The 25,746-nt window shown below is 34.5% G+C and overlaps 1 protein-coding gene and 1 long non-coding RNA gene across 5 annotated transcripts in view; one reads left to right on the top strand and one right to left on the bottom strand.

Moving 5' to 3' along the window:
• Positions 1-25,746, top strand: part of LOC106172140 (oxysterol-binding protein-related protein 8) — a 31,744-nt gene that overhangs the window by 3,101 nt on the left and 2,897 nt on the right. Inside the window, exons 3-23 of one of the 4 annotated variants that reach the window (XM_087002777.1) lie at positions 922-961; positions 3,004-3,180; positions 4,620-4,718; positions 11,122-11,198; positions 12,987-13,055; positions 15,370-15,558; positions 16,594-16,716; positions 16,926-17,010; positions 17,261-17,464; positions 17,859-18,037; positions 18,526-18,603; positions 18,817-18,929; positions 19,122-19,203; positions 19,442-19,540; positions 19,763-19,859; positions 20,110-20,208; positions 20,465-20,562; positions 21,937-22,062; positions 22,266-22,366; positions 22,598-22,783; positions 23,007-23,284. In XM_087002777.1, coding sequence (XP_086858903.1) covers positions 922-961; positions 3,004-3,180; positions 4,620-4,718; positions 11,122-11,198; positions 12,987-13,055; positions 15,370-15,558; positions 16,594-16,716; positions 16,926-17,010; positions 17,261-17,464; positions 17,859-18,037; positions 18,526-18,603; positions 18,817-18,929; positions 19,122-19,203; positions 19,442-19,540; positions 19,763-19,859; positions 20,110-20,208; positions 20,465-20,562; positions 21,937-22,062; positions 22,266-22,366; positions 22,598-22,783; positions 23,007-23,284 — 2,599 coding nt within the window. Of the gene's footprint in view, positions 1-921; positions 962-3,003; positions 3,181-4,619; positions 4,719-9,554; positions 9,733-10,019; positions 10,293-11,121; positions 11,199-12,986; positions 13,056-15,369; positions 15,559-16,593; positions 16,717-16,925; positions 17,011-17,260; positions 17,465-17,858; positions 18,038-18,525; positions 18,604-18,816; positions 18,930-19,121; positions 19,204-19,441; positions 19,541-19,762; positions 19,860-20,109; positions 20,209-20,464; positions 20,563-21,936; positions 22,063-22,265; positions 22,367-22,597; positions 22,784-23,006; positions 23,285-25,746 lie in introns of those variants that run through there. The other 3 variants (XM_087002778.1, XM_087002779.1, XM_087002780.1) reach the window with 3 other exon arrangements.
• On the bottom strand, positions 3,064-23,696 carry LOC147764812 (uncharacterized). Its single transcript, XR_015332232.1, has 3 exons — positions 23,496-23,696; positions 10,417-10,574; positions 3,064-3,224 (listed from the first exon to the last, which is right to left on the bottom strand). It is a non-coding gene; the product is annotated as an uncharacterized LOC147764812 (long non-coding RNA).

Here is a 25,746-nt window from a genome sequence, read left to right on the forward strand (position 1 = left end):
TGCACAAAAGATGTCTGTTTATAATATGCTATTTTGAAAAAAATACTTCTTTCTAAACTACCAATGACATTGGAAAAGGAATAATAAAACTACAGTTTAGTAGTAGTTTATGAAATTATCAGTAGCAAAAAAAGCTGCTTGTATCAAGAGTGCATATTTCTACATACTTTGAATCAAATAACATTTATACATGTACTTATGTTAATTTGCATTAAAACTTTTATCAAGACTTTTGAACAGTAAATCCATTTTCTGTACTTATATAGAGTAATCAGCAAGCTTTCTATTTCCCCTGTGTACATGGTAAACAAGATTTGGTCTTCTACCAACTAGATTAAATGATCTGATTATAGATCATTGCTCAGAAGAGTCTCTGCTTTGGGGCCCAACCAGAAGGTCACATTCTGGAATATTTTCCCAGTAATTTGATGATTGCATTAAGATGTAAAGCAACAAAAGGTGCAGGAGCTGAACATACTATTTCTATATTTGCTATAGTAAAGAAACATACATCTCTCTCTATTATCAAGTGTCATTTTCTCATTGTGACACTGCTAACCTTAATCTTCAATATTCTATCATGAAAGGTGTTTATATGGAGTGTGTATGGTAGATCATATCATGGTGTAATAATTGGCATTTAACAAGTTGTTAAATATCATATTGCAGTCAGTTTGTATGTATATTGTAACCTGTAAACTTGCTGCATTGGTTGGTTTCACCATGGTCAGGTGATGTGTGTATTAAGATGCTGAAATATGAGTCTTCCTCTTGAATGGAACATTTAGACCTGGGCACACCTATGCAGCGTGAAATTTTCAGTATGACCCTAGGTTTTGTTCAAGGTGTGTCTTCGTTGCACAATGTATGAATACATTGTAGTTTGTTATAATTACATTCTTTTCATGCCTATCATTTCAGGAAGCCACCTTAGCTAAGGCGGTAATACAAGAATTTGATGGTAAGTTAACACAGATATCATACAGCATATCACAGGCTAATAGTTTATGTACTAATGTGGATAAGTAACTAAAGTAAACTGCCCCATACCGTATGGTTGGAAGAAGAGGGATTGATTTTATACATTTTTGGAGTGAGATACAAACCCTCCTGGGCTTTCAACTCTGGTTTATCTAGAGTCACCGTTAATTTTCATGTATCTTCAAGCTATGTATTTTGATTTCCAATCGCAATCATATATAGTGTATCTATGCAGTTTTGCTGTGGAAAAGTCGGTGGTCTTGCTGAATTTTTATTTTTTATTATTTTATTTTTATTTTTTTAGATAGAATGGAAAGTATTGAATATTTGAATTTAAATGAAGTTGACTATTAGAAATGTCTTTATTTAAGACATTTATTTTAGGTAAATAAAGCACCATTGGGCATAGAGATTATTTTGACTACCGACATGTACCCTTCAGCTAAAAAAATATCAACACAATTGGTGGTATAGATCAGACTATGTGAAACCTTACTATGTAAACATTGACTCATTGTCTACAAATTGATATATTTTATATAATGTGACAAGGATCCTGTGGTAACCTTTTGGATGGATATATACTCCAGTATCAGTCATAAAATCAGCCAAGTTAGGAATTAAGCCACATTTAGTAGCTGTCACTTCGTCCAAAGCTATTTTCCTCTTTATCTGGATGATAGATTACAGACTGATAAAAGGCCACATGGACTAATAAGCCAGGCTTATGGTCGCCCAAGTATTTCTCTGGATGGTTACTAAATAGTTGTTATACTTTCTGTGTGTAAATTTGTACTGGGCAATGTGTATTTGTACAGTACCAGGTCTGGGGTTTCTCTGCTAAAAAAGACTTCCCTGTGTTGTCTCTGAGGAAACATGCTTCAAGGCAATTAACATAGCATACAACTGACTGTGACTTAAATAAGTAGTGGTCTGATTTGATACTGGTTGGGACAATAACTAAATTAAGGTAGGGGTATTTTTTTTTCAAAATATGTAAGTTGTTAAGTTGGTTAATGAAGAAATTGTTCTGAACTACATGTAGCTAGTTTGATTTTAACATTTAAAAGGCCTTTTGACTTTACCATGAGCAAGTTATCAAATATGATCAGTATAGGTGTTGTCACTGAACAGGGCATACCTGTAAATTTTAGTTAGTGAATAGTATTATCTGACAGTGTGAGATCCAGGTGTGTGAATAATTTGTTTGTATTTCTTTAATTGATTATCTTGATCTATGTTGTCAGTGAATATGGCATGCTATTTATCACAGCAATGTACTAGTATAGATATAAATATTGAGGTTCCATTGGTCTGGTTTCACTTCCTACTCTCTCTTATTCAAGTTCCTCCAGGTGATACAATTTATGAGGGGATGGGGTTGAATGGAGAAGCTAGGAAATGGGTAACAGATATATTACAATGATCTACTAACATTTTATGTGTATACCCAAAAGCAGCAGACTTGATGGATATGGCTACATCAAATAAAAAAGCATACTGATTAACGGATTTAATTATCTGAGTGTTTTGCCTTTTAGGGTATAGGAGTGGCATTCTGTGGTATTCATTTTGCATTATGGAAAGAATTTTGACTCTTTAAACCTTATTTTTACAAAAACTAAGAAAATGTACATACATGGTTCAAATTTGGCAGTAATATTGATAGTGAAAGCCTTAAATTTTGCTGAGCAGAATGCTTGGTTTGTACAATCAGCCAACAGGCAGAATGTTTTTACACAAGTAATATTAATGTAATATAGATGTAGGATCTGGGTGAGGGTTTGTAGTAGAACAGTTTCATTAGCTATGTTATTGTTATAGACTTGTGAAGATTCTTTTGTCTATAGCTACTTATATTTGTCTGATCTTACCACCCAATAAGATCAGAGACGAAATATTGGCTGGTAAGATCAGACAAATATAAGTAGCTATAGACAAAAGAATCTTCACAAGTCTGGGTAAGGGTTGTTTTGACGAGATGTGATAAATTCACAATACAACAAATATATATCTTTTCAGATGACTATGACTATGAAGATCCTTTCTTTGAGGAAGGAATAGATGAAAGCTACAGCATGTCCCGTTCCTTAGTGGATACCACCAGCAGTACAAATTCTTCCAGTTCTCCAGGACAGCTTTCTTCTTCTGTTACCATGAGGGACAGCAGTGGCCATAGACTTAGTCCTGTCTTATCAGGTGGGTACACAATCCCTCCATTAACTGCTTACTTTGCTTTTTCACTAAGAAATTGAGAAGATATATGTAAATTGTTAGAGTTAAAATGTAATCAACCAATGAACATATAGAAATAAATGTATAAGTATCAGAAATCGTTTAATCATCTTCTTTTATGAGCTAAGAACTAAATCAACTGAACATAAAGGAATCTATGAATCTGCTTTAATAGAGGAATTCAAATTTGATACTGCTCAGGGATAAAACTTTTTCAAAACCATTTACTCTCCTTAAAAAGTCAAACGTCTACTATTGCTTGCCAAGAGTTAGAAAGAAAATTAAGTGAATGGGTGGGGTCTCCCATAATGGGTTTTGTTGTTTTCTCCATTGTGTTTTAATTTCATGATACCATCGAGATCTCTCCCAATTATTTTGCTAATATGAATAATTTAAACTACTTTTTTGAAAATTTTCAATGATATAGGAGTTCACGTCATGTGTGTGAGATAATTTTAATTCTGAAAAGAATCTACACTAGCTTAGATTTCAGCACAGGTATAATAGCTGGAGTTTTCCAAAGTAAGGGTACTTTTGTAAAGACAAATGGTGTACCGGAATGTCTGCAAAGTCTTGTGCTTGTCAGTACAAGATTTGAGAAGCCGAGGTGAAATTCTATCTGGCTCAGTCACTATGAATGTGACCAATGAAGTGATGTTTCACTCACAAAAATACATTACTGGTACTTGCCACATACTTAAATGTGACAAAAAATAAACCCATTTCTCAGATATATAATGTTTGCAACCCCATTATGTATCAACTAACATACTGATCCAATATGTTTTTACCAGAAGGATAGTCACAAGTTGTTTGTGATATTAGAATATTGTGTGAAATCAAAGGGCCAGATGAAAAAAGTTAAACAAGAGTATATAGTTGGCAATATTAACATGAACACCAACTTTGAACAATGAACATTTCTGTTTTTCTTTAAACTTGTCACATTGAATAAAAGCCAAACTCTGCTGTGGGTAGTGCACTGAACTCAATGCTAATTTTTACCGGCTGCACATATAATAATAGGTGGCTGTGGATAACAGATTATTGGAATGTAATAGCTTGATGATCATTGCTAAATGGAGTAACGCTAAATGCAACCTTTTTCAGGGTCAGCTTGATTAAGTTAGTGGCAAGTTATTGACACACAACCATATACTATATTGGAAATGTGCCACTTCTAGTTCATATTAGTGCCTGTTTGCATTCTTTGCTTTAAAGTACAACTATAACTATCACAGGAGCAAAACATGAATTAGTGTAAATGGAAAGATGGTTGAAGTGCATTGGGTCATACACACTAAGAAAGGAAGGTACATGTATGCCATTAATGATTAGATGATAATATAATATCATATTATATTATACACATTTGATGAGTGTTTGCTTTTTTCCCCCAACAGATTCTAAGGAGCCTTACAGAGAGGGCAAAAGTTTTTCATTTTCTGGATCAGTAGGTGTTGCCAGCTCTGGGGAGTCACCTTCTCAGTCCCCTACTATAGGTAAGTTGTAGAGTATATTTCTGCCTCAGGCTATTAATGGGAGACATACAAAAATCACCTTCAGGTAAGTTAATGTGGTGTGAATACAATTTGCCTTAATGCTGTAAGTTTGTTACATATGTCAGACTTTCCTGCACATTTTACCATTTCAGGTAAGTGAAAAATCAAAACATTTAGTTAAAACTTTTGTCAGATATGTGTAGGTATAACATGGAGGATTGCGCTTAAAAAAGCCCTTTTTCTGTCCATGTCCACAGATACATGCATATGTATTAGACAAATGTTTGAGTAAATTGTCTTTAATTCTTCATTATGACATCTGTAATCCATGTCTCTGATCAACTACAGAAAGTGTTCGTGCCTCGGTTCACTTCTCTTCCTATTATAGTTTCTTTGTATACCTTTGTATTTAACTTTGTATTTGTATTCCCCATCAAAACCCAATTTTAATTTGCTTTCAATAAAACATGCCAGTTGCCTATTCAAAATTTTCAAAACATTTAGATGTACAGTGTATGTCATAAATGAAATATACTTTTTAGGGCTAGTGCCACTGTTTGCCGCTAGGTGGCAGCATGTCCAGACTCTACCATGTGTCAATGTGCAAGGTGGTTCTGTTGAATTATTGAGTTAGATAATGGAAATGCTAACATTTTGAGTTGACATAACACAGCAGATGAGAATTATACTATATTCCATAACAGCAATGAGGCATCTGTTTCTTAATATTATGTGTTACTGACCGGAGAAAAATGGTGGTTTGATCTGATCTGATCTGATCTGGTAGGGCCACCAAAATTATCAATAGTACATAATATGTCAAGACAGGTGCACCAACATGTTTAATTTTTATTTATTTATTTATTTATTTATTATTATTATTTTTTTTGAGATCACACGCACACACATATATGCTAAAAGAGAGAGAGAAAGAGAGAGAGCAGTATAAAGAGTAATGCGATTATCTCATGTAAGTGCACTTAGATATGTCTATGAATAAACTAAGTGATACTCCACACTAATGGCTTTTATCACAATTTTTCTGTATGCAGCACTCGCTGTATATATAATCTTAAAGGATATTACAAAAAGGCAAGTGCCTTGTATGAAGCATTTTTAAGTAATAGTCTTGGCATTGTGGGACCTGAAACAGACATATTTGGCTCATCATCATAATGCTTGTTAGTTGTGGAAAATACAACCAACAGATTTGGCTAATAATAATAATAATACACATAGTTCATTTTTAGAATTGCACACTTTGGCAGGTTGTGAACGGAATAATCTCCCTTGCAGAGTTAATCGACATGAGCTTGAATATTTTATTTCTTGCCAGAGATTTCTGTCTTTTATGTTGCATTTAATGCTAAAAATAGTATTTACTAGAAGTTGTTAAACAGTCTGTATCTCTCACTGCATGCAATGACGGCAGTTTGTCTGGACAAGTTTACTTAAAGAACTGGAGGGAGAGGAAGTACACTTTTGCCAGATGATTCAGCTTACCGTTTCATTTTCTCATTCTGTATGCGGGGAGTGATGATTGCACAGACATGTAGACATTTGGAGTTGGAGACTATTTGGACAGTCTGCTGGTATTTAAACTGCAATTTGGAAGCTTCGGCAAATAGACAGCATAAGCTGATGTATCATCTTTGAGGCAGAGATTGAGATAGAGAGGTAGGTTGAACAATTAGTCTGAAAGTCAGGAAAATTAGCATTACAGGTAATCAGTCTACTTTGCAGTAGGGTTAGATGCCTTGACACTGGAAGCTTTGTTTTTGTTGTTAAAACTTACCACATAGAAGTTTTACTCTACTGATGTTAATGTTTTTCTTGGAAGTTTAGTAGTTTGTTGATGGAAGTCTGCAGAAAGTGGTGATGTTGAGAATTATTAACATTTATTTGTATTGCTGTCCGATGGGGGGATATCTGCATCTCAGGAAAATGTATTTAAAAAAAACAACAAACAAATAACTTAATGAATAGAAATAAAAAGACAATTTATCACCTTGCACTAACAGGAAACAATGTAGACTAGTTTTCACCTGAAAAAAAATTACACCAGACATGTGAGATGCCACTATCAGTGACAGTTCTCTCCTGTATGCTGTGCAAAGGACATCACTTGGCTAGCCTGACCTCACCACATGACAGCTGTGATGTCAACCTGGTCATCTTCCCCTCCCACTAGTGACAGGCCCAACATGTCAATAAGGACAGTGGAATAGGGGCCTTCAAAGTTTTCTCTTTTTTCTTGGGACTTTTTAAGCAAGTATGGAGTTTTTATATTTAGATGTATTATTATTCCTACTATGGTAGATTGCAAGGTTTGGGTTAACCTTTTAGCAGAGAATAATTAAGACATTACCAGTTTTATACCTGCTATATCAACAGGCAGCTTTAAATGGTTGATATGCAAAAAGTTAATTTATCAAATGTAATTTTACAGAAATCTATATATAGGCTTATTAACCAAAACATCATAGATAAAATCAGTATGGTAACAAATAATCAATGCATTTTTGAAATTGTTTCAATAGTTTTATACTTGGTGTATATTCCCACCTTCCATGCCCTCTTATCTTTTGTCACCCTTCCTCAGTATAAAGAAAAATCCTCACAGTACAGATATTGAATATTTAATTTTTTATCACAGAAAATCTAGAACAAACTCATTTACATGTATCCTGATTTAAATCCCTTGGTCCTAGGAGTAGGACCTTACTAGCAGAATGCATGGTTTTAAAGTGGAAATTAAGCCAGAAGAAGTTTTATGTAAAATTGAAGCATACTTTGATCAAAGGTGGTATTTAGACACAGAAGTCCAGTGGTCATTGTTAACATCAGACTTTAAAAAAAATTTCACCACATTTCAAAAAAAAAAAAAAAAAAAAATACAATTAATTAAGCCACACATTAAATCCAACATCAAATTGTAGAAGAGGTTGATGAAATAGCAGTAAGTTTTCAATATTGGCCTTCCTCGGATCAATGTCAGTTGAAATATAGCCAATCATTGTTGAACCAATTTCCTGGAGTGTCTGTGGTTCAATATAAAGTATCTATTCTGAGATGTCTCAGTTCCCATGTAGCTCTGATTTAATTGGTGTTCCTTTTCTGTATACTGTAATTATTTTGCTGGTAGGAAAATCGGTAGTCCTAATAATCATGTAAATGAGAAAGTAACACATCAAAGAAGATATGTAATGTATAAAAAAGCTGTTTACTTGTCTGTCATTTCTTGAAACATTTCATTTTATCTGTGGAAGAGAATATGACAACTGTTTGGATTGGAGCAACATGTTGGTGTGTATGCTGGCAGTACTCATGCTTTTAACGCTGGCCCGTCTCGTACAGCTCCGCTGGCTCGGCAGTCGGGCGCTAGAATCAAGTCACCACTACCGCTTCTCCTCCTAGACAGCATGGACCTGTGTCCCCATCTCTTGGATTTAGGTCACATATAATCTCATCTTGATCCCCTTGGTTTTTTTTTTTTTTTTCTCAGTCGGTGCATTTGTCTGGGCGAAACGCTCTTGGAAATGCATCCTTGTCAAAATTTTTGAAAATTCAATGCTAAATATCTCCCAAACCAAAGGAATTATGGGAAAAAATTACTACAGAAGTCTGACCGAAATTCACATGTGAAGATTCCAAATATGCCCTTGGATTTGACCTTTGATCTTTTTTTCTAGGTCAAATAGGCCAAAATTTTCTAAAAATAGGAATTTTTTACAAAAAAAAAATTGTTTTTGCCAATTTTCAGAAACTACACAACCCTAAGCTCTCATATTATAGTGAGGGACTCCTTTCACCTTTCGAACCTCCCAAATTTCCTGTCTGTGGACCTCAGTTCACTCTAGGACTGATGTTTCTGTCATATGTGTGATCATAATTGTGCTGCAGCAATATTAATGCCCTGTTGCAGGAATTTGGCATGTCTATAGTTCATGTTACAAATTAGTTAGAAAGAGGAAATCAAGGCTTGTCCTTGTGTTTTGTTATCAGTTCTTTGCAGAGTCATTAGTGCTAGATTTGTTTTGAAAAACTTCATATGGATAATGGAAGACTTCTTCATGTACTACATCTGTACCACAAGGTTCATTTTACAGATGTTGTGGTGATAGCATTGAATATAACAATTGGTAAGATGATAGGAAACTGCCAGTCAAATGTATGTGATTTATCACTGCTCAGGTCAGTTTATCAGTAAATTATAATTTAGTTGTACATAATCTATTTATCTCTTGGTCTACCCAGCCTGTTGTGGAATGATTTGGTATCAGATTTAGCTTCAGCAATAGAAAATGAAAATTTAACTCAAGATTGATTCCCACAATATTCAGAAATTAAAAGTGATTTTGAATGCCAGAATATGTGCTGCTGCCGGGACGACATGGGTGAATCAGCAGCTGTTCAGTGAGGGCTGACATCAGGTGACTGCTTGGTTTAGGAGATTAGTGTTCACAAGGATAGGAAGTGATAAGGCAGACCAGCTAGCTCAATAATTCAGATGGTAGTTAGGGATAAACCAATATATTTTGATGTAGGACATTGCTATGTAGGACATGCCATGCCCTAAATATATATATCTGCTGCATAGAGATGTCTCTTAACTCACTTTTGTTTCAAGGTTTACAGGGTTGTGTATCAAGATTCAAGTATGTTATTTTATATCAAAAAGAAAATAGAAACTTAGTTATTTAGATGAGTAGATTTCTCTTATCATTTCAATGATGCATTCAGTCAGTTTTCTAAGTTACAAATGTCTGCCATAGATAAAGTGTCTAATTGGATCAAGCATGAAAATAAGTGTAATTGAGCATGTAAGAGGGATATCATGATGAAACAAATTTAGCTTCTTGTGCATTTAAAGATATTTTAATGAGGTTAGATTCTCACTATATTGCCTTAGCCATTCGGCTTACAGTGTTGGATTATTCCTATCAGGCTATGTGTGAGAAACCTCTAGTTTAAGTTATAGATGCTCTCTGTTTGCTGTAAATTTTCTTTAAAGGTGGGTTTAGCAAAGTGATATTTATGGTTCTTTATATGGCAGTTAGCAGATACATGTTCTAGCTGTTGTATTGAAAAGGAGAGTCAAAAGTGATGTGAAACATGCACCTGAGACGTCAGGTTGAACTGCCTTTCAGTTCATATCAGTTAATTGTTCATCTGGGAAAACTAACCAAAGTCCATATGTGGGTTGTTCCAGAAAGAAAGATATGATTGAGAAAACAAGAAGCTGTGGACGAGTAACTTATTTGGGCTATATTTAACAGCTGATATTCAAACTGTTTCTAGGTACCCTGAGGAATCCATTGCCACTTTTCACCATTTGAATGGTATGGATGGATGATTTTCCAGACGATCAATGGAGGTCTGAATTGCATTATCACTGTGGTGATCCCTAAATGTTTCAGTATGTTATTGGAACCTTATAGATGACTGTGGTCCTATATACCTTGTGATGTATTATCATGGCATCTCTTAAGAAATCGACTGCCCGGCTGATACGGTCCCTGTCCATGGTGGAGCCTGTGCGGAGAACTGGTGGGAACAGTGATGTGTTATCAGGTGAGCTGCACGTACTCACCAAGCCCCATCCTCACCAGCACACTACAATGGATTATTTGTAAAATCCTCCCTATATAATGTATACTTTTACCCGATCAAATGTACAATAATTGTATACACTTACCTGATGGGGAAAAATAAAAGTCCTTGAATACCCTGAAGTAGATTTATTCTTTGTACTTCTGCTTCTGATATGTATAGTCTTTGTTCATAATCTTTCACTGGTCAGCTAGCTGATTGATTCTATTTAGTATGTACTATGATTCATTAAGTGGGTGCATGCTGAAACAAAAGGAGGTGAGTATAGTATAAACATATAGATACCTTGGACTGTGAAAGCTGGGAATACCCTCTGCCTTTTAAAAGATAAAAGCTACATTATTTAAAAGTTGATGAAGTTAGTAAGTTGGAAAGGGAAAGACCAGGCATTAAAAAAATCAGAGGTAAGTGCATGCCATTTATAATTTTCCATTTGACTTCAGGATGTCAAAGTTAAGACATATATATGCTTCAGATTCTTGTAAATTGCAGCAAGTTGAACAAATTTAAAAGGTTTGTCACAGACAGGGGGATTGTATATTATATTTGTATTGTTTAACATATAACACAATCAAAATTATCTCATGTTGATGCAGTATTCTGTAGCAATAATTTGTACACCATGCCTTTAAGTATCTGAAGACAATGTTTCACTAGTTGGTTATATATTCTTTTAAGACTGGTGTATTACTTACAGAATTTGGTTAAATTGCTTATTAATTTCAAGAAATATTTCAGTTATATATATATGTTTTATGACTTGTAAATCTTTGTCTTTACAAACACACAGCAGTAATTGATGAAGATCAAAATTATGGCAGTGACACAGCTCCTAGGTCCCCTGCCTTCCAGGGACAGAGAAGTAAGGTAAGTAGTATTGGAAGAGGGGCTCCCTACACACACACACACACACACACACACACACATATGGAATTTGTAGAAATGTGACAGAAAAATTGACATCTGCTGCCATAAGGCTTCCTGCCTAGGTATGACCTGTTTTGTCTTGCTATTTACAAGTCTCAAAATAGATAATGTGAAATTCATTTATTTATTTATTTAAAAACTGTTGAACAACTACAGCAGTGAATTGATGGTTATGTACAGTTGATAGATTACTATACATGTGTGGCATGTAGTACTTAAACAATTTCTCATATCCTGATCATTCCTTATCTCGATATATATTCACTAAGTCATTCAATTTGCAAAGATAAATTATAAATTGACAGACCCCTAACAAGTAAACTATATACTGAATTTTAAGTGTAAATTTTTTTTTCAAATTGAAATGTCTGGAAATGTGTCACAACTGTACTGAAGGTTATTACATCAATCAGCAGGTTCAGTAATCCATTCAAGTCAACTATAGGTCAGACTAAGTATTAATGAGTATTTTATTTTAGACTGGCGTCTGTATTGATTTCTTGCCTGGAGTATAAGACTTAATTTAGGATATGTCTGTAATTTAAGCACAGAGTAATTTGATCTTCACACAAAAAAACACCACCACATTTGTAACTGGTCATCAAAAGTACTTTTTTCTTCATTTTATTTGCTTTCTACTATTTACTGTAATGGTTATGGTGTTATGCTTGTTACATTTTTTCTCACACTTATATTCAATTTTCTTCTGCATATATATTTTCTCTTAAGCTGTTAGGGCATTTTTAAATATAAAACATTTTAAATGTTATATAATGGCCCAGTTCTTGTATCATAAACTGCACTCTATATAGTAATTATCCTCTTAAAGCACTTCTTATTATATTATTTTATTGGGGTATTTAACCTGAGGCCAGTTGGCTTCATTAAAGGTCAAATAAAATAAAACCTCATTGACCTACCTGTAAATCAATATGTTACCTTATAGCCCCCATGGCTGAATAATCATGGCCATAGTTAAACAGATTTTATAAGAAGTAACTTGCCATTTCTTTTATTCTATATTATCATATAAGCAATGACTCTCTACATAACATGCCACTTGAAAGCATTACTGGTGTTCAAACATAATTCAACAGTGAGTGACATACATCAATAAAACTTGTATATTTACATGTGTATATATGTCCAGAAATGGAACACACTGGCAAAGAGAAGCCTGTTATGGCCTAAATGTAGGGAGGATGGGGTTGTGTTATATTTGTTTTAAAGCATAACAGGTAAATTTTCTGTGTCAGATGAAAGGAATTTTGGAAGCAAAAATCAAATGTGGCCTGACTTGAATTTGACATGTTTGTCATGAATGTTTAAATATGATGAAGCTCTGGAACTGTTAAAAGAGACAAACAAATACGAGAAAACAAAGAGGCTCATTGAATTTTATTGGAAAATAAAAAAATTGATAATGTTATGAAGAATGTTTAGATGCTGTGTTGAATGAATGCATTAGTAGGTGAAGTTATTCACAGAAAGATGTTAAAAATGCTGTCAAATTTCTCTCTTAGAATATTTCAGACTAAAAATCACAGCAACTTAAAAAAACATCATTTGCCTATGTTAGAACAGTCCAACTTGAAATGCTTACATCGAGTTGTTTTTAGCAAATATTCAACAAGGCCTACTATAGTTTAAGGCTACCCTTGTTAGAAAAAGGGGGATTCTTTAATAGGTTTCCTATTCACATTTTGAAGAACTCTTATTGTATTGCAGTCTGAAGGCAAGCTGCAGAGCTTTCACCCAGCAGTTGGGAAATTTCCCAAATCAAGGGAATCTCTTAAGGTAGGTGACCAGGCATATTTGAGATACTTCTATAGTTAACGGTCCATAGTTAACATTTAAAAAGGGAAGGTGCCCAGTGTTTGATAATAATATTTATTCTTGCAACTAAAAGTTAGATTGTATATGCACGAAAGGAATAAACAAAGTAACCAAAACACATTATAACATTAAAAACAACAACAAAAAAAAAAATCACCAATTAAAATATTAAATCAATTTAAATCAGTAAGTTTTTTAAAATGTTCAATAACATAAAAGTAGAATTAATTTATTAAAATATTAAATCTATCAACTTTAATAACTTAATTAGTTTGAAGTAATGAAGTTTTATTTATTTATTTATTTATTTTTTTGAGAGCCCATGGTATAAAAATCTTTGCAGGTCTTTTTTATGTTCATGTCCTTCTATGCACATACTTGTAAATATCTAGACATAAATCATTGGCTTGCTTTGCCATAAAACGGAGTTTGTCTTTTGTAAAGCCTTAGTGTACCAGAAGTCTGGATATGATATCTTTAAAAATCTTTCTTGGACTGATTGATTTTTTTGGCTGGGCACTTGGTCAGTCCAGGATGCTACATTTCAGCAGCAGAATGATATTCTAGGGTAGGTCTTACAACAAACGTATATTTTCAGCCACTCATTAAAACAAATGCAAGTTTTTTTTCTAAAAACTCATATTTACTAATTTTCTTGGAAACTCTATTTTTCTCTGATCATCCTTTCCTGACACTGGTCACTTGGTAACATTCGGAGAAAAATTTAAGTAATTTTCGTATTCTGCCAGCAGTTTCAGCACAGACTTCCAGGTTGAACTGGATTTAAAAAATGTGTCAAGATTGCCAACAGGTGACAAGATTCATCAGGGTGTGGAAGATTACTTTTGTCAACATCAATGACATTAGTGTACAAAAATGCATAAAAATAATTAAATGTTTTTGGATAAATTCAGTATGAAGTGTTTTATTTACTGTTAAGTTAAAATGTGTGTTTAAAATCTTGCATTTGTCCCTTAATTCTTCAGAAAAAATACTATTAGACTGATCCAAACAAGTGCTAAAATTCCACTAGTCTCATCATAGTCTCAATCCTACACACACTGGACAACAGAAGTGTCACCTCTACTGAACCAATGCTTTGGAGGAGATAAATGACTGTGGAATGATATGCTCTTGGCATCATTTTATTAACATCAAATTTCACAAAAGAAACAGTTCTGACTGAACAATTCAACTGTATCGATATTCTGACATTGCTTATATTTCACCTCTTCAGGTTAATAATTTTGATTACTCTGATTCAGGGGGTGACACTTCTATTGTCCAGTGTGTGTATTTCTAACAGTATATGTTATAATTTATCCCTAATTCCAAACCAGCATCAACTGAGATTTTTTTCAGTAGTGTAGCAGAACTTTTCTTTTAGAAGAGATACTGATAGTATCCTATAAAATCTTAAAAAGCACAAGGTGGGAGATTGGAATTGTGCATGTTTTGGTATATGTATTTGTTTTCAGAAATGTCTTACCAGCAGATCTGATCAATAAAACAGTATTGGAAGTTTTCCCTACACCTGGTCCCGTTTACCACCAGTGGGCCACAGGAGGCCCATGTATTGACACTGCTTGAAAAACTTGCTTTTATGATTGGCCTGGTGAAGTGTTTGTGTACCCTTCCCTATTTTGGCCTCCTCATGCATGTTCATGTACTTATCCACTACCCTGTTTATAAGGTAGAGGAATCCGCTTGCACCTGACAAACCTGACAAACAGCTCAAAAGAAAAAAGTTGCTCCGAAATTCTGATGAAAATAAAAACTGAATTTTTGAAAATTAGTACCTCTGCCAATTGGAACAATGAATAAAATAAATTTAATTTACTAAAATGTGATTCAGATGCCATCAAACTGGCTTGCAATTTAAAATACTTTGCTGCTAGTATATATATATATATATATTAGTAATAAGCTCTACAGAAGTCAGTAAAACAGTTCATAGTAAGGGCAAAACAATTGAGAGCAAACAAAGTGTGATTTGACCTTGTAGAGACAATGAAGAAATGGTTTCAGTTTCATGCTTGTGGTAGAAGAACAATTAGGAAGAAAGAGCAATTGATTCTCTCATTCAATATGATATATGTTATGATCTTTGTTTGTGGAACTATGTCCCATAATGTTTGAATTTGGCTTATCAGTGAAATGGACCCCAAGAATATATGCACATACCACATATATCTAAAAAAGTTTTTTAAAAAGGCTAAACAGTGCATGATTAAACAATGTTTTGTATGGAGAATCTTTTTAATTGTTATTACAGGTCCAGAAGAAAAATTACAGGAAGGAAAAGAAGCGAGCTACTAAAGAATTGCTGCACACTCTCAAAGACCCCACAGTTATTGTGATGGCAGACTGGTTGAAGATACGTGGGACTCTGAAAGGTTGGACCAAACTGTGGTGTGTTTTGAAACCAGGACTATTGATTCTGTACAAAAGCCCAAAACAAAAGGTATGTTACATTCTACATGACTCATGATTCTGATTTTTATAAACCACTTTGGAAATTACTTAAAGAAAATCAAATTTTTTTTTGAGCAATTTAGATTTATATGTTCATGAAGTGATCTATTTGAAAATGCATGTTAGAATAGTTATTACTATTATTGGCACATTTTGATGTAGTCATGTGCTGTGCAGTGATGTTAAGGTCATGAGGACTCTGTTGTAAATCACTTACCAACGTAGTAATCAAATGGATTATTTGGATTCTATGTTCAAAACTGAATTGGCATACTAATCACTGGATTAGTCCAGTGCCCACAGTGTTGCAGCATAATTAGCATATTTGGAGGAAAGTGGGATTAGAAATAATGGCATACTATGTTGCAACATATAAAATCTGACAACATGTACAGATATTTTTTTAGTTGTTTTCTCTACAATTCTACAATATTACAGTTTGTTACACAACAGAATAAAGTTACCATATTCTCCATGAGCAAAAATGTTCATATTCACCATTTTTTGCCATCTCTTTTGCATTGCTTTGTAAGACAGCCTTCCTCAAGCCTACCCAACTACCACACGCGGCACGGAAGGATCTAGAATTCACTGTAGATCAGATCACGCTACTGTTTTTCAAGGTGTGTATCATTATGTGCTTCGTAGTATCAGATGTGGCACCCTCGCATCATCACAATGATATTGCGTACCAGGCAAGAGGGTGCTGTGTCTGATACTTCCGAGCATACTGATACACACCTTGAAAACGGATAGTGTGATCCGATCTATGGTGAATTCTGGTGAATTCCATGCCATGTCTGGTAGTTGGGTAGGCCTGTTCCTGATGCATAGAGTTTCATGCAGAAAAGTTACCCCTGCCCTCCGAGGGTGCCACATCTGATACTACGAAGCACATAATGATACACACCTTAAGGCAGTACCAACAGACTCACATTAGTCTATCCTGGATGAGTGCCATTGTGTGTGTGTGTTTGGTGTGCAGTTTCAGCAACAAGACAGTAAAATCTTCTTCAAATTGCAGAGTAAACACTGGGTTGGGACTATTCTGCTGAACACTACAGAACTTATAGAAAGACCATCCAAGAAAGATGGGTTCTGTTTTAAGCTGTTTCATCCCCTAGACCAGTCTATATGGGCTCCAAGGGTAGGTGTCTGCTTACTGTCCATATGGCATTTATAAATATGAATCCAATATGTCATGTTCCAAGATAAAATAAGAAGTAGGTTCTTCACAGATTTCCACCAATTTACAAAACAGTTTCAAAATTGTTTTGGTTTTAGATCATTGTTCTTGATCATTTTTTTAACTTAATGTGCATTTTAAAAGTAATCTTTGTGCCATTTTAATTCCAGGGCCCCAAAGGAGAAACAATAGGAGCAATAACTCAGCCACTGCCTTATTCCTATCTCATATTCCGAGCTCTGTCAGAGTCAGCAGGTACGTGGGATTCTATAATTGAAAAATATTTGTTTTTTTCTGGGAGTTGATAACAATAATTTTACTGGAACAAGCTATCTCAGTTCTCATTTACCTGTTTTAGGCTGTTAATTATTAACACAGGACTGAACATTAATGTTTGTATTGTAGATATGTTTTGAATAATTAAGGTATTGAACATACATTCTGAGTTAATGAAGCTTCTTTTTTCATATATAATTTCCCATTGAAACTTTTTTATTCATCTCAGGAAAATGTTGGATGGATGCCCTTGAACTAGCACTGAGATGTTCAAGCTTGCTAATTCGCTCCATGACAAAGGACAAGGAAAGTGCCAACGCCTCCTTAGCTTCCAATATTAGTCAAGAATCCTTTCTCACAGCTGCCTCACAAAACTTCAATATTGGGGAAAATATGAATGAAAGTGACTGTGAAAAGCACTTTCTTGAATTCGGTAAGGCCCTTGTGAACAGTCCACGGTTTAAATGATATCACTTGGCATATGATTGTGATTAATACAGTAAATATATTATATTTTATATAGATATCTATCTTTCCCATCTTACAAGATAAGAAATAAAAATCGATATGATCAGATGCTTACAGATCAGTGATTGGGTTGTATGACCCATATAAGTGTTTTGCCATTTTCCCAAGCTATTTCAAAGGTAACGATCCCTCATTTTCTTCAGATTTGTTTTAAGTAATGCATCTGTTACATGATTATTTTACTTATCATTTTAGTCAGCTATAGTTTTGAAACAGACTTTGTTTCAAATTTACTTGGATTTCGTGGATTGTCAATCATTGCATATATTTTTAGAAAATTGGATAACAAATAATTTTAGATCTAGAAGACCATGAAGATAAGACAGACAAAGAGGACCGTGACAAGAGTGAGTTTGAGAAGAGTGAGGACAGCAGCTGCTCAGAGTCGGATGAAGATGAGGTGGACACCATCAATGATGACCTCCAGCCAATGGAGACACCATATGTAGAGAATATAGAGGATGAGCAAAATGTGGCTGTAAGAATATCATCAACCGTCTTTGTTTCAATTTCATTTGCTCTAACACAGGTGGAATGTGGTGACTGTATGGAAAATATGTCTTTTTGATTGACTTGTATTTCAATCTTTATCTTAGTGGGAAACAAGTGACACATGGTCCTTTCTGTAGTGAAGACTACTGTTAATAAGTGACAGATACAATACGAGTCGCCGAGCTGTACGTGAAATATTACGAGTGTATTGTCTCGCCGCAGGCGAGACAATACACTCGTAATATTTCACGTACAGCTCGGCGACGAGTGTTGAATCTGGCTTAAACCAAGGCCTCTGATTGGCTACTACACTAGTAATGCAACAGACCGTGGAACGCACTCGTACATGACGTGCTTGTATGTCGAATACAGCACAGCCAAGTCTTTTTGTTCTACGCGTTAGCCGTGGTTTAACTTCCATTGGATTACTATTTGCATTCACTGACATGTCTGTATTGATTTGTTACATTGCAGTACCAGCAAGGAGATGGGGTTCAGACCTCAGAGGTTGCTGATGAAAATAAGAGCATAATTTGGGCTTTGGTGAAACAGGTATGAAAGAGAATGTTATTAATGCTGAGGAACATGCTAGAAAGTGTAATTTGATGTTTTTCAGTTATTTGAAATTAAACAAAGGATGCATACATAACTTCTGGGTGACATCAATCCAAGGTTATTACAACTTTATTAAATGTAAAATTGCACTAAAACTAAATCAAACTCACTGTCAGAACCCAGTGTCACAGTGGCTGTTCATTACCCTAGGTTCGTCCAGGAATGGACCTGTCTAAAGTGGTGCTGCCTACATTTATCCTAGAACCCAGATCACTGCTGGAGAGATATGCTGACTTCTACTACCATGCTGATATCCTGTCTGGGTAGGTAGGGTCTAGAAGGGGAGCTTGCCATGTACAAAATACTGGGAGAACATTTCTAACTTAGATTGAAAAATTGCATATATATGCTTCTTGTATGAAACATTTTTTTAGCTGATGTTGATAAAATAATAATAAGGATGTACATTATTTTTTCTTTCTGATAAACCTGACAGGGAGTTGTTTTGTTCTTAGTGCTGTTCTGCAGGAAGATCCATATTCCAGGATGAAAAGTGTGGTCAAGTGGTATGTCTCTGGATTTTATAAAAAACCAAAGGTAAAAAACACAAAGCATTATATAACCTGTATGTATAGTCCCCTAAATCACATAAGTGTTGGATGTCTTTACAACAGCAAATGACATGGTGTTCAATTTCATTGTGCATTATTATCCAGTATATATATTTTTCTAACTTTGAATAAAAGGTAAATAATTTTGGAATGTGAAAGGTAATTACAAGTGGGAAAGGTTTTTCTAGATTTTTGGAGCAATAGGCATGCATTTGTTTTTTCAGGGTGCTAAGAAGCCATATAATCCCATCTTAGGGGAGACCTTCAGATGCTGCTGGAAACATCCTAAAACTGACAGTAGGACATTTTATATTGCTGAACAGGTAACAAAACAATCACAGCATGCAAAAAATCAAAGTGATGGTGTGAAGATTTTATTTTTGTGAAATGATCCTGATAATTAACCAAGCAGATAATTTTACATCTTCCAGCAGTTGTTACCTTTTCTTAGATGACCTGGCCACTGTCCTCAAAGGGCTGGTTCCTTCAGTGTTTGACCAAAAGCTATTATATTTTGAGAGATCTTTTTGTACAATTAATTGTAGATCTCCCACCATCCTCCAATGACTGGGTTCTGTGTGATTAACAGGAAAGATGGTTTCAGCATCAATGGTTGTGTCCTGGCTAAATCAAAATTTTATGGTAAGTGGGAAAATGGAACTAAAGGAAATTAGTAAATACATGATCACTACATTTGATAACATTTGTGGCATTTTTTTTCTTTTTTTTAGGACAAGCGTTTTTTTCCCCATCATGCAAACTTTTGAATATTTGAAGTGGTACTGCCAAATAATGATATTTTGGACATTCATTCTGAAATTTTAAAGGATGGTTTTTATTCAGGTTTGAAATAATGCCCAAAATTGAGAAGTCTTTATAATATATTATCCAGGGAATTCCCTCTCAGCTATAATGGATGGTGGTGGTAGGCTGACATTTCTGAAGCGTGGTGAAGATTACTTGATCACTATGCCTTATGCTCATTGCAAAGGTAAGTTTTATATGCATGCTGTGAAACTGCACCGTAGTCCACCATATGTTGCGTGCAGAGAGCAATTTTAAAGCCAAATAAAACTTTGATAGCAAGACTTTAAAATGACGATTTAAATAATATTTTCCTTGCATGAAACTATTGTGATGTTTTTGATAAACATACATTGCCATATTAGAAGGTAGAAACTGTAGGTAAATATAAACGTTTTAATACTCATCATGTAGTTATCTATAACCTTTTGACAATCTTTAAGGAGTCTTAATAGGAACACTTACAATGGAGCTTGGTGGAAAGGTGCGCATTGAATGTGAGAAAACGGGATACAAGACTGAGTTGGAGTTCAAACTCAAGGTATCTTTTTTGTTAAGCAAGCCAGTGTATGGGAAGATAAAACCAGTCACAAGTTTTGTTTGCCTTGTTGAAATATCCCAAAGGCTGCTCAGCTGAATGTGCATCACTGTTTACAGTCAGACTTACATATATGTCACAGGCAAGATTGAAATTCAGGCAAATTGAAGTATTGAAGTGACAGACAATTTTGAATTATAACTAGTTTAATCGCATCCCTAATAAAGCCATTTTGGTCATAGAATTTGTGGTTTAGAACAACTTATATTAAATGTATTGCATGTGAGAACTACAAAACATTTATTTCTATTTTTGCCTCAAATAAGGGCTCTTTTGGCTGCATATGTCAGGTCTATAGGTACTTTGACAAACATTTTGAGAAATCCATGCTTCTTACATGGCACTTTGAGAGAAGCGATTAAATGAAATAGTTGGGGTCATATATATTACATGTAATAAGACATCAGATCAGTTAGGTGTGGAATAGTCAGGTACTACAGGTAAAGAAAAAGGCCTGCGATTGTAGCTATTAAAAATAACTGATCAGTTAGGTGAGGGGAAATTTAGGTAAAACAGATAAAAGAAAGTGGTTGTGATCTCAAGCATCAATAAAATAACTGTCATGACATTTCAGATGTGGTAAACTCAGTTAAAACTGTTTAGGAAAAATGCTTGTGTGTATTTATTTATTAATTTAAGTATCACCTCAGGGTGAAATAAATGAAAAACACAAACATAGCATCTAACACATAAAAAAATCATTCTAAAATATGGTCAGGTTTAAATATAACATAATGATTAAAAAATTTTGATAATTAGGATAACGGATAACTTAGTGATATTGAATAAGAAACAAAGAATTTTCAACTTCTTGATTATAACATGACACATCTAACTATAAGCCCTTTGTTTTCCTTGCTAATTGCTTCTTATTGGGTCAACAAATGACTGTTTTATAGTATAAAAATGAAATTGAACTAAAATGTTTGTCAAAGTACATTTGGGACTGATATGCAGCCATGTGGGGCAATAAAAAAATGAAAATAAGTGTTTGTAATCCCTTGTATGCAAGATAGTAAATAAAAGATGCTCTTAACCATATATTGTCTAACTAAAATGACTTTAGTAGCTAAGTGATTAATCTATTTATAATTTTAAAATGTCTGTGACTTGGGATCTGGCCTAGGCTGATTTTAAATCCACTTAAGCAAGATTCAAAATTCAATCTCGCCTAGGCAAGATTGTGATTTCAATATCCCCTACATGGATTTCAATCTTGTCTGTGACATATATACTGGCTATTAACCTTATTGTTTGTTCTTTATCTTAGTAATACCGGTACATGACAGTAGTTAAAAATTTCCTTTTCTATTACAGCCTTTCTTGGGCAGCCCAGAACAGTGCAATAGGATTATAGGCAAAATCAGATTTGGAGAAGAAACCCTTGCAACAGTGCATGGACACTGGGATCAAGAAATATACATTACTGACAAAAGCACTGGGGTGAGACATAAAGCATTATTAATATTGAATTATTTGTATGTTGGTTAATTCATGAAAAGTTGTTTTCAGCAAATGAAATGGTAATCTACATTGGATGTACTCATAATTTTCAGTTCATCCAAGTCTGTATTTCATTGCAAGATTAAATGAAGTACACGTTTTTCTATTTGAAATAAAGAAATACATATTTTTACACATAACAGGAGACAGAAGTGTTCTGGGGTGTTACTTCAGATGTCAGAGCAGGGAGATTAAAGAGGTTTACTGTGCCTCTTGAGCATCAGGAAGAGTTTGAATCTGTTAGGTAAGAGTCTCCCCACTAGCACATACCAATAGCATAAAAGGGTGGTCAGGAAAAAAGTGTAATTGTATGAGAATCTCCTGTAGCATCCTTTTTTTTCATTCACTCATACTGGCGACATATGAGAAAAGGTTATTTTTGATAAACATGCTTTTTTACAAATTAAAGAAATATCTTTTAGTTTCCAAGATTGTCTACAGTATGTGACTGCAGTAGTAAAATGATGTTTTTCAGGCTGTGGCAGCATGTGACAGCTGCATTATTAAGATCAGACCAAGAAATGGCCACCCATGAGAAATTTATCCTGGAAGATGCCCAACGAAAGGCAGCCAAGGAGAGAAAAGCCCTCAGTGTAGAATGGGTGCCGAGGTTGTTTGAAAGAGATCCACTGACAAATGATTGGGTGTACAAGTATCTAGAGTAAGTAATGCTGTGAGTGAAATGTAAAATTTTGAAAGATTTTGTGCATTGCACTGCAGTTTCACGTATTTTACAGTGTGAAATAATTATATAAAAATCACTTTTTTTTTTCAAATCATTTTAAGAATATGTCAGAAATATTGTGGTGGGAGAAGCACTAAACTATGACTGCAGATTAAAGCAGTATGTGAGCAAGTCCATTAAACTTTGAAAAAAAATTTAGTTCCAGGCCCTGGGACCCAATAAACGATGTGATTCAGTATGAAAAAGACTACATGGTCATGACCAAAACCAGGCGAAAAGTACCAATTGTACGTACAACCAGCATTCTCAGTGTGAACAACAAGCCTGATAAAAACAGCAGAAGGCAAAAATCTGTAGAACACTCAAGGGCAGTGGCCCGCATTAAAAGGAATGCTCACATGAGGGAATGCAGGGAAAGCGGAAGTTCAACACCAGATCCTGAACATAGAATTGATGAGTCCACATCAGAAAGTGAAGGTACATGTAGGTTACATAATTTGGGTTTTCCTACCTGTTGTAAGTAGACAGCGATAAGCTACCATATTAAAGGATTATGGATAGAACAAACCTAAGTTTTCAAAGTTAAGGGAAACAGCACTCAATCTATATGCTACAGATATGTCTTAATTAATAACCACCCTATGAAAACAATTGATTAGTAGAAAAAAGATCATTTTAAAACACCCACCTCAATATGCAAATATGAAGCAGCATACCAAGCTCATCCACACAAGCCACAGGGGAGAGGGCCAGCATGTAAAGCTATCAAACTGTCATTATCTACCTGTAAGATGAGTTTCCAAACTCCTGATAACAGCCCACACCCATTTACTTTTCCTAATTGAGGGGTTTAAACCCTTGTGAAGCCAAGTGAAGCAGTTTCCTGTCTATGCAATTCTTTAACTAGCATTATATTACAACTATCTCCACTAGCATAAACTTAGCATTTAATTTTGGCTATCTCTCTACTAGTATAAATAGAGATTCTCAATATATACATTATTATTATTATTATTATAATCAAGTTTACAACCTGAGGGTTGGACACATACATTCTTTGCATCATAGTTGAATAAAATTACTAATGAAAAAAAAAAAGAATGTTAAAAGAAATATGTTAACAAATTAAAAATAACTAAAATGCAAGATGAAATACATGTATAATATCAGTCAATTATGTATAATATCAGTCAATTATCGCACAGGTTAAAAAGTCACTCATTGATCATTTGGTTTAAATTTTTGGCCTTTTTAATGTCTCTGGTTCCCTTAATGAATATTAGACATTTTGATTTTTGGTTGTAAAAGATAATGCAATCTATGATCTGGTTCATTTGATATCCCTATAAACAATTTTTTGCATGCATTAAGCCATCTTTCAGTAGTTCAAGTTTACTATGTTCACAAGCAGCATCATATTCAAGATCAGGATAAATTATTTTAAGAGCTATTTCTTTAGACTAGACTCTACTTAGGCAGTCAATTAATTTCTTCTTCACCTGAAGTGCCAGATGACCTGGTAATAAGTTACAAGGTCATCAGCTGTGAGGCCTGCACGCTTCAGGTGTTGTAAAAAATAAATCCTTTTGCTTGCTTGTTTTTTTTTTTGTAACGCGGCAAAACGGAATTCTCTTGGAAAATAATTTGCAAAACCTTCATAACCTGGCATTGTGAAAATATACTTGAAGTTGAGAACAACATTTATCTTTAATATGTGTTTTTATGTTAGGGCGTATTCCCAGAGCTTTTAGATCAATCTATCCCCATGGGGAGTCTCACTAGATTACTGTCAGAGAATCCGGTTTAAATGTCTGTCCCGCCTACTACAAGCTGTAAGGGGGTAATTAACTTCCGTGCCCGCTCGGCTGACAGCTATTTAGCGTGAACCCCCATGGAGTTAGGTCGATCTAAAGTAGATCAATCTAATCTCTGGGAATGGGGTCTTAATGTTAAAACATTAGAAACATGTAAACATTAAACAAATGAGTTGTTATTCTAAAAACTTTTGTTATCATACCATCGTTACGGATATAAAATTGTGCATTCTACCAAAGCACGTTTGGTAAAATGATTGCTTGATTACACAAAAAAATCTGTGACCTTGAAATTAACCTTTGGCGTACTTTTCACCAGGAACTGAACTTTGTTAATTTTCCTTCCCCTATATCTCCATAACTGGCAGAGATGCGCCCATAGTTACTGTAAAACTCGAATAGAAAATCATATAATATAGAAAATAATTTATTCAGTTTTTCAAGGCCTCCGGCCCATAGTACATAATAGTAATAATAATAATAGTAAAGTCCACTAGAAGTATTAAGGATTATTCATTTTTGTCAGTGATCCAAAATATCCAGTTTGCTGCTCCTACATATGTCACTGTGCCATAGTTGGCCAGCATTATCTACTAATCTTTTTCTGAAAAAGTTAATAAATAAAACAGAATTTCCCACACCCTGAGCCTCCCAGACATATCCAAATCCATATCTGTATAACAGCTTTTTAACATCTGTGGCCCAAGTGTGCCTTCCACTTGAATCTAATTTAAATAGCATATCATATACATGAGCAGGATAGTGATCTTCATTCATAATGTGTACAAGCTTTAACCAATAACACCTAATAAATATCTACAAAATTTTGCTTGGAAGATTTCAATACTTTCTACTGGTTTATAACCCCACATCTCAGCACCATAGAAAAGAATGGGTGATATCATTCTATCAAAAAGAAAGAAAGCTTCCTTAAAGGAAATACATGCTTGTTTCTTCAAATATAACTTAACAACAAATAATACTTTATTGGCTTGGTTGATTTTTTGAGTTTTTCCCCAACCGAGGAAGGCACCAAAATATGTTCCTTAGTAATTATATGCAGGTACTGCTTCTAATTTTTTGCCCTTGAAAAACCACCTTTCATTATTCTTTATTTTACTGCCT

The sequence above is a fragment of the Lingula anatina genome, chromosome 1, assembly GCF_051362555.1.
Source record: "Lingula anatina isolate TDL-2025a chromosome 1, LinAna3.0, whole genome shotgun sequence".
Taxonomy (NCBI): domain Eukaryota; kingdom Metazoa; phylum Brachiopoda; class Lingulata; order Lingulida; family Lingulidae; genus Lingula; species Lingula anatina.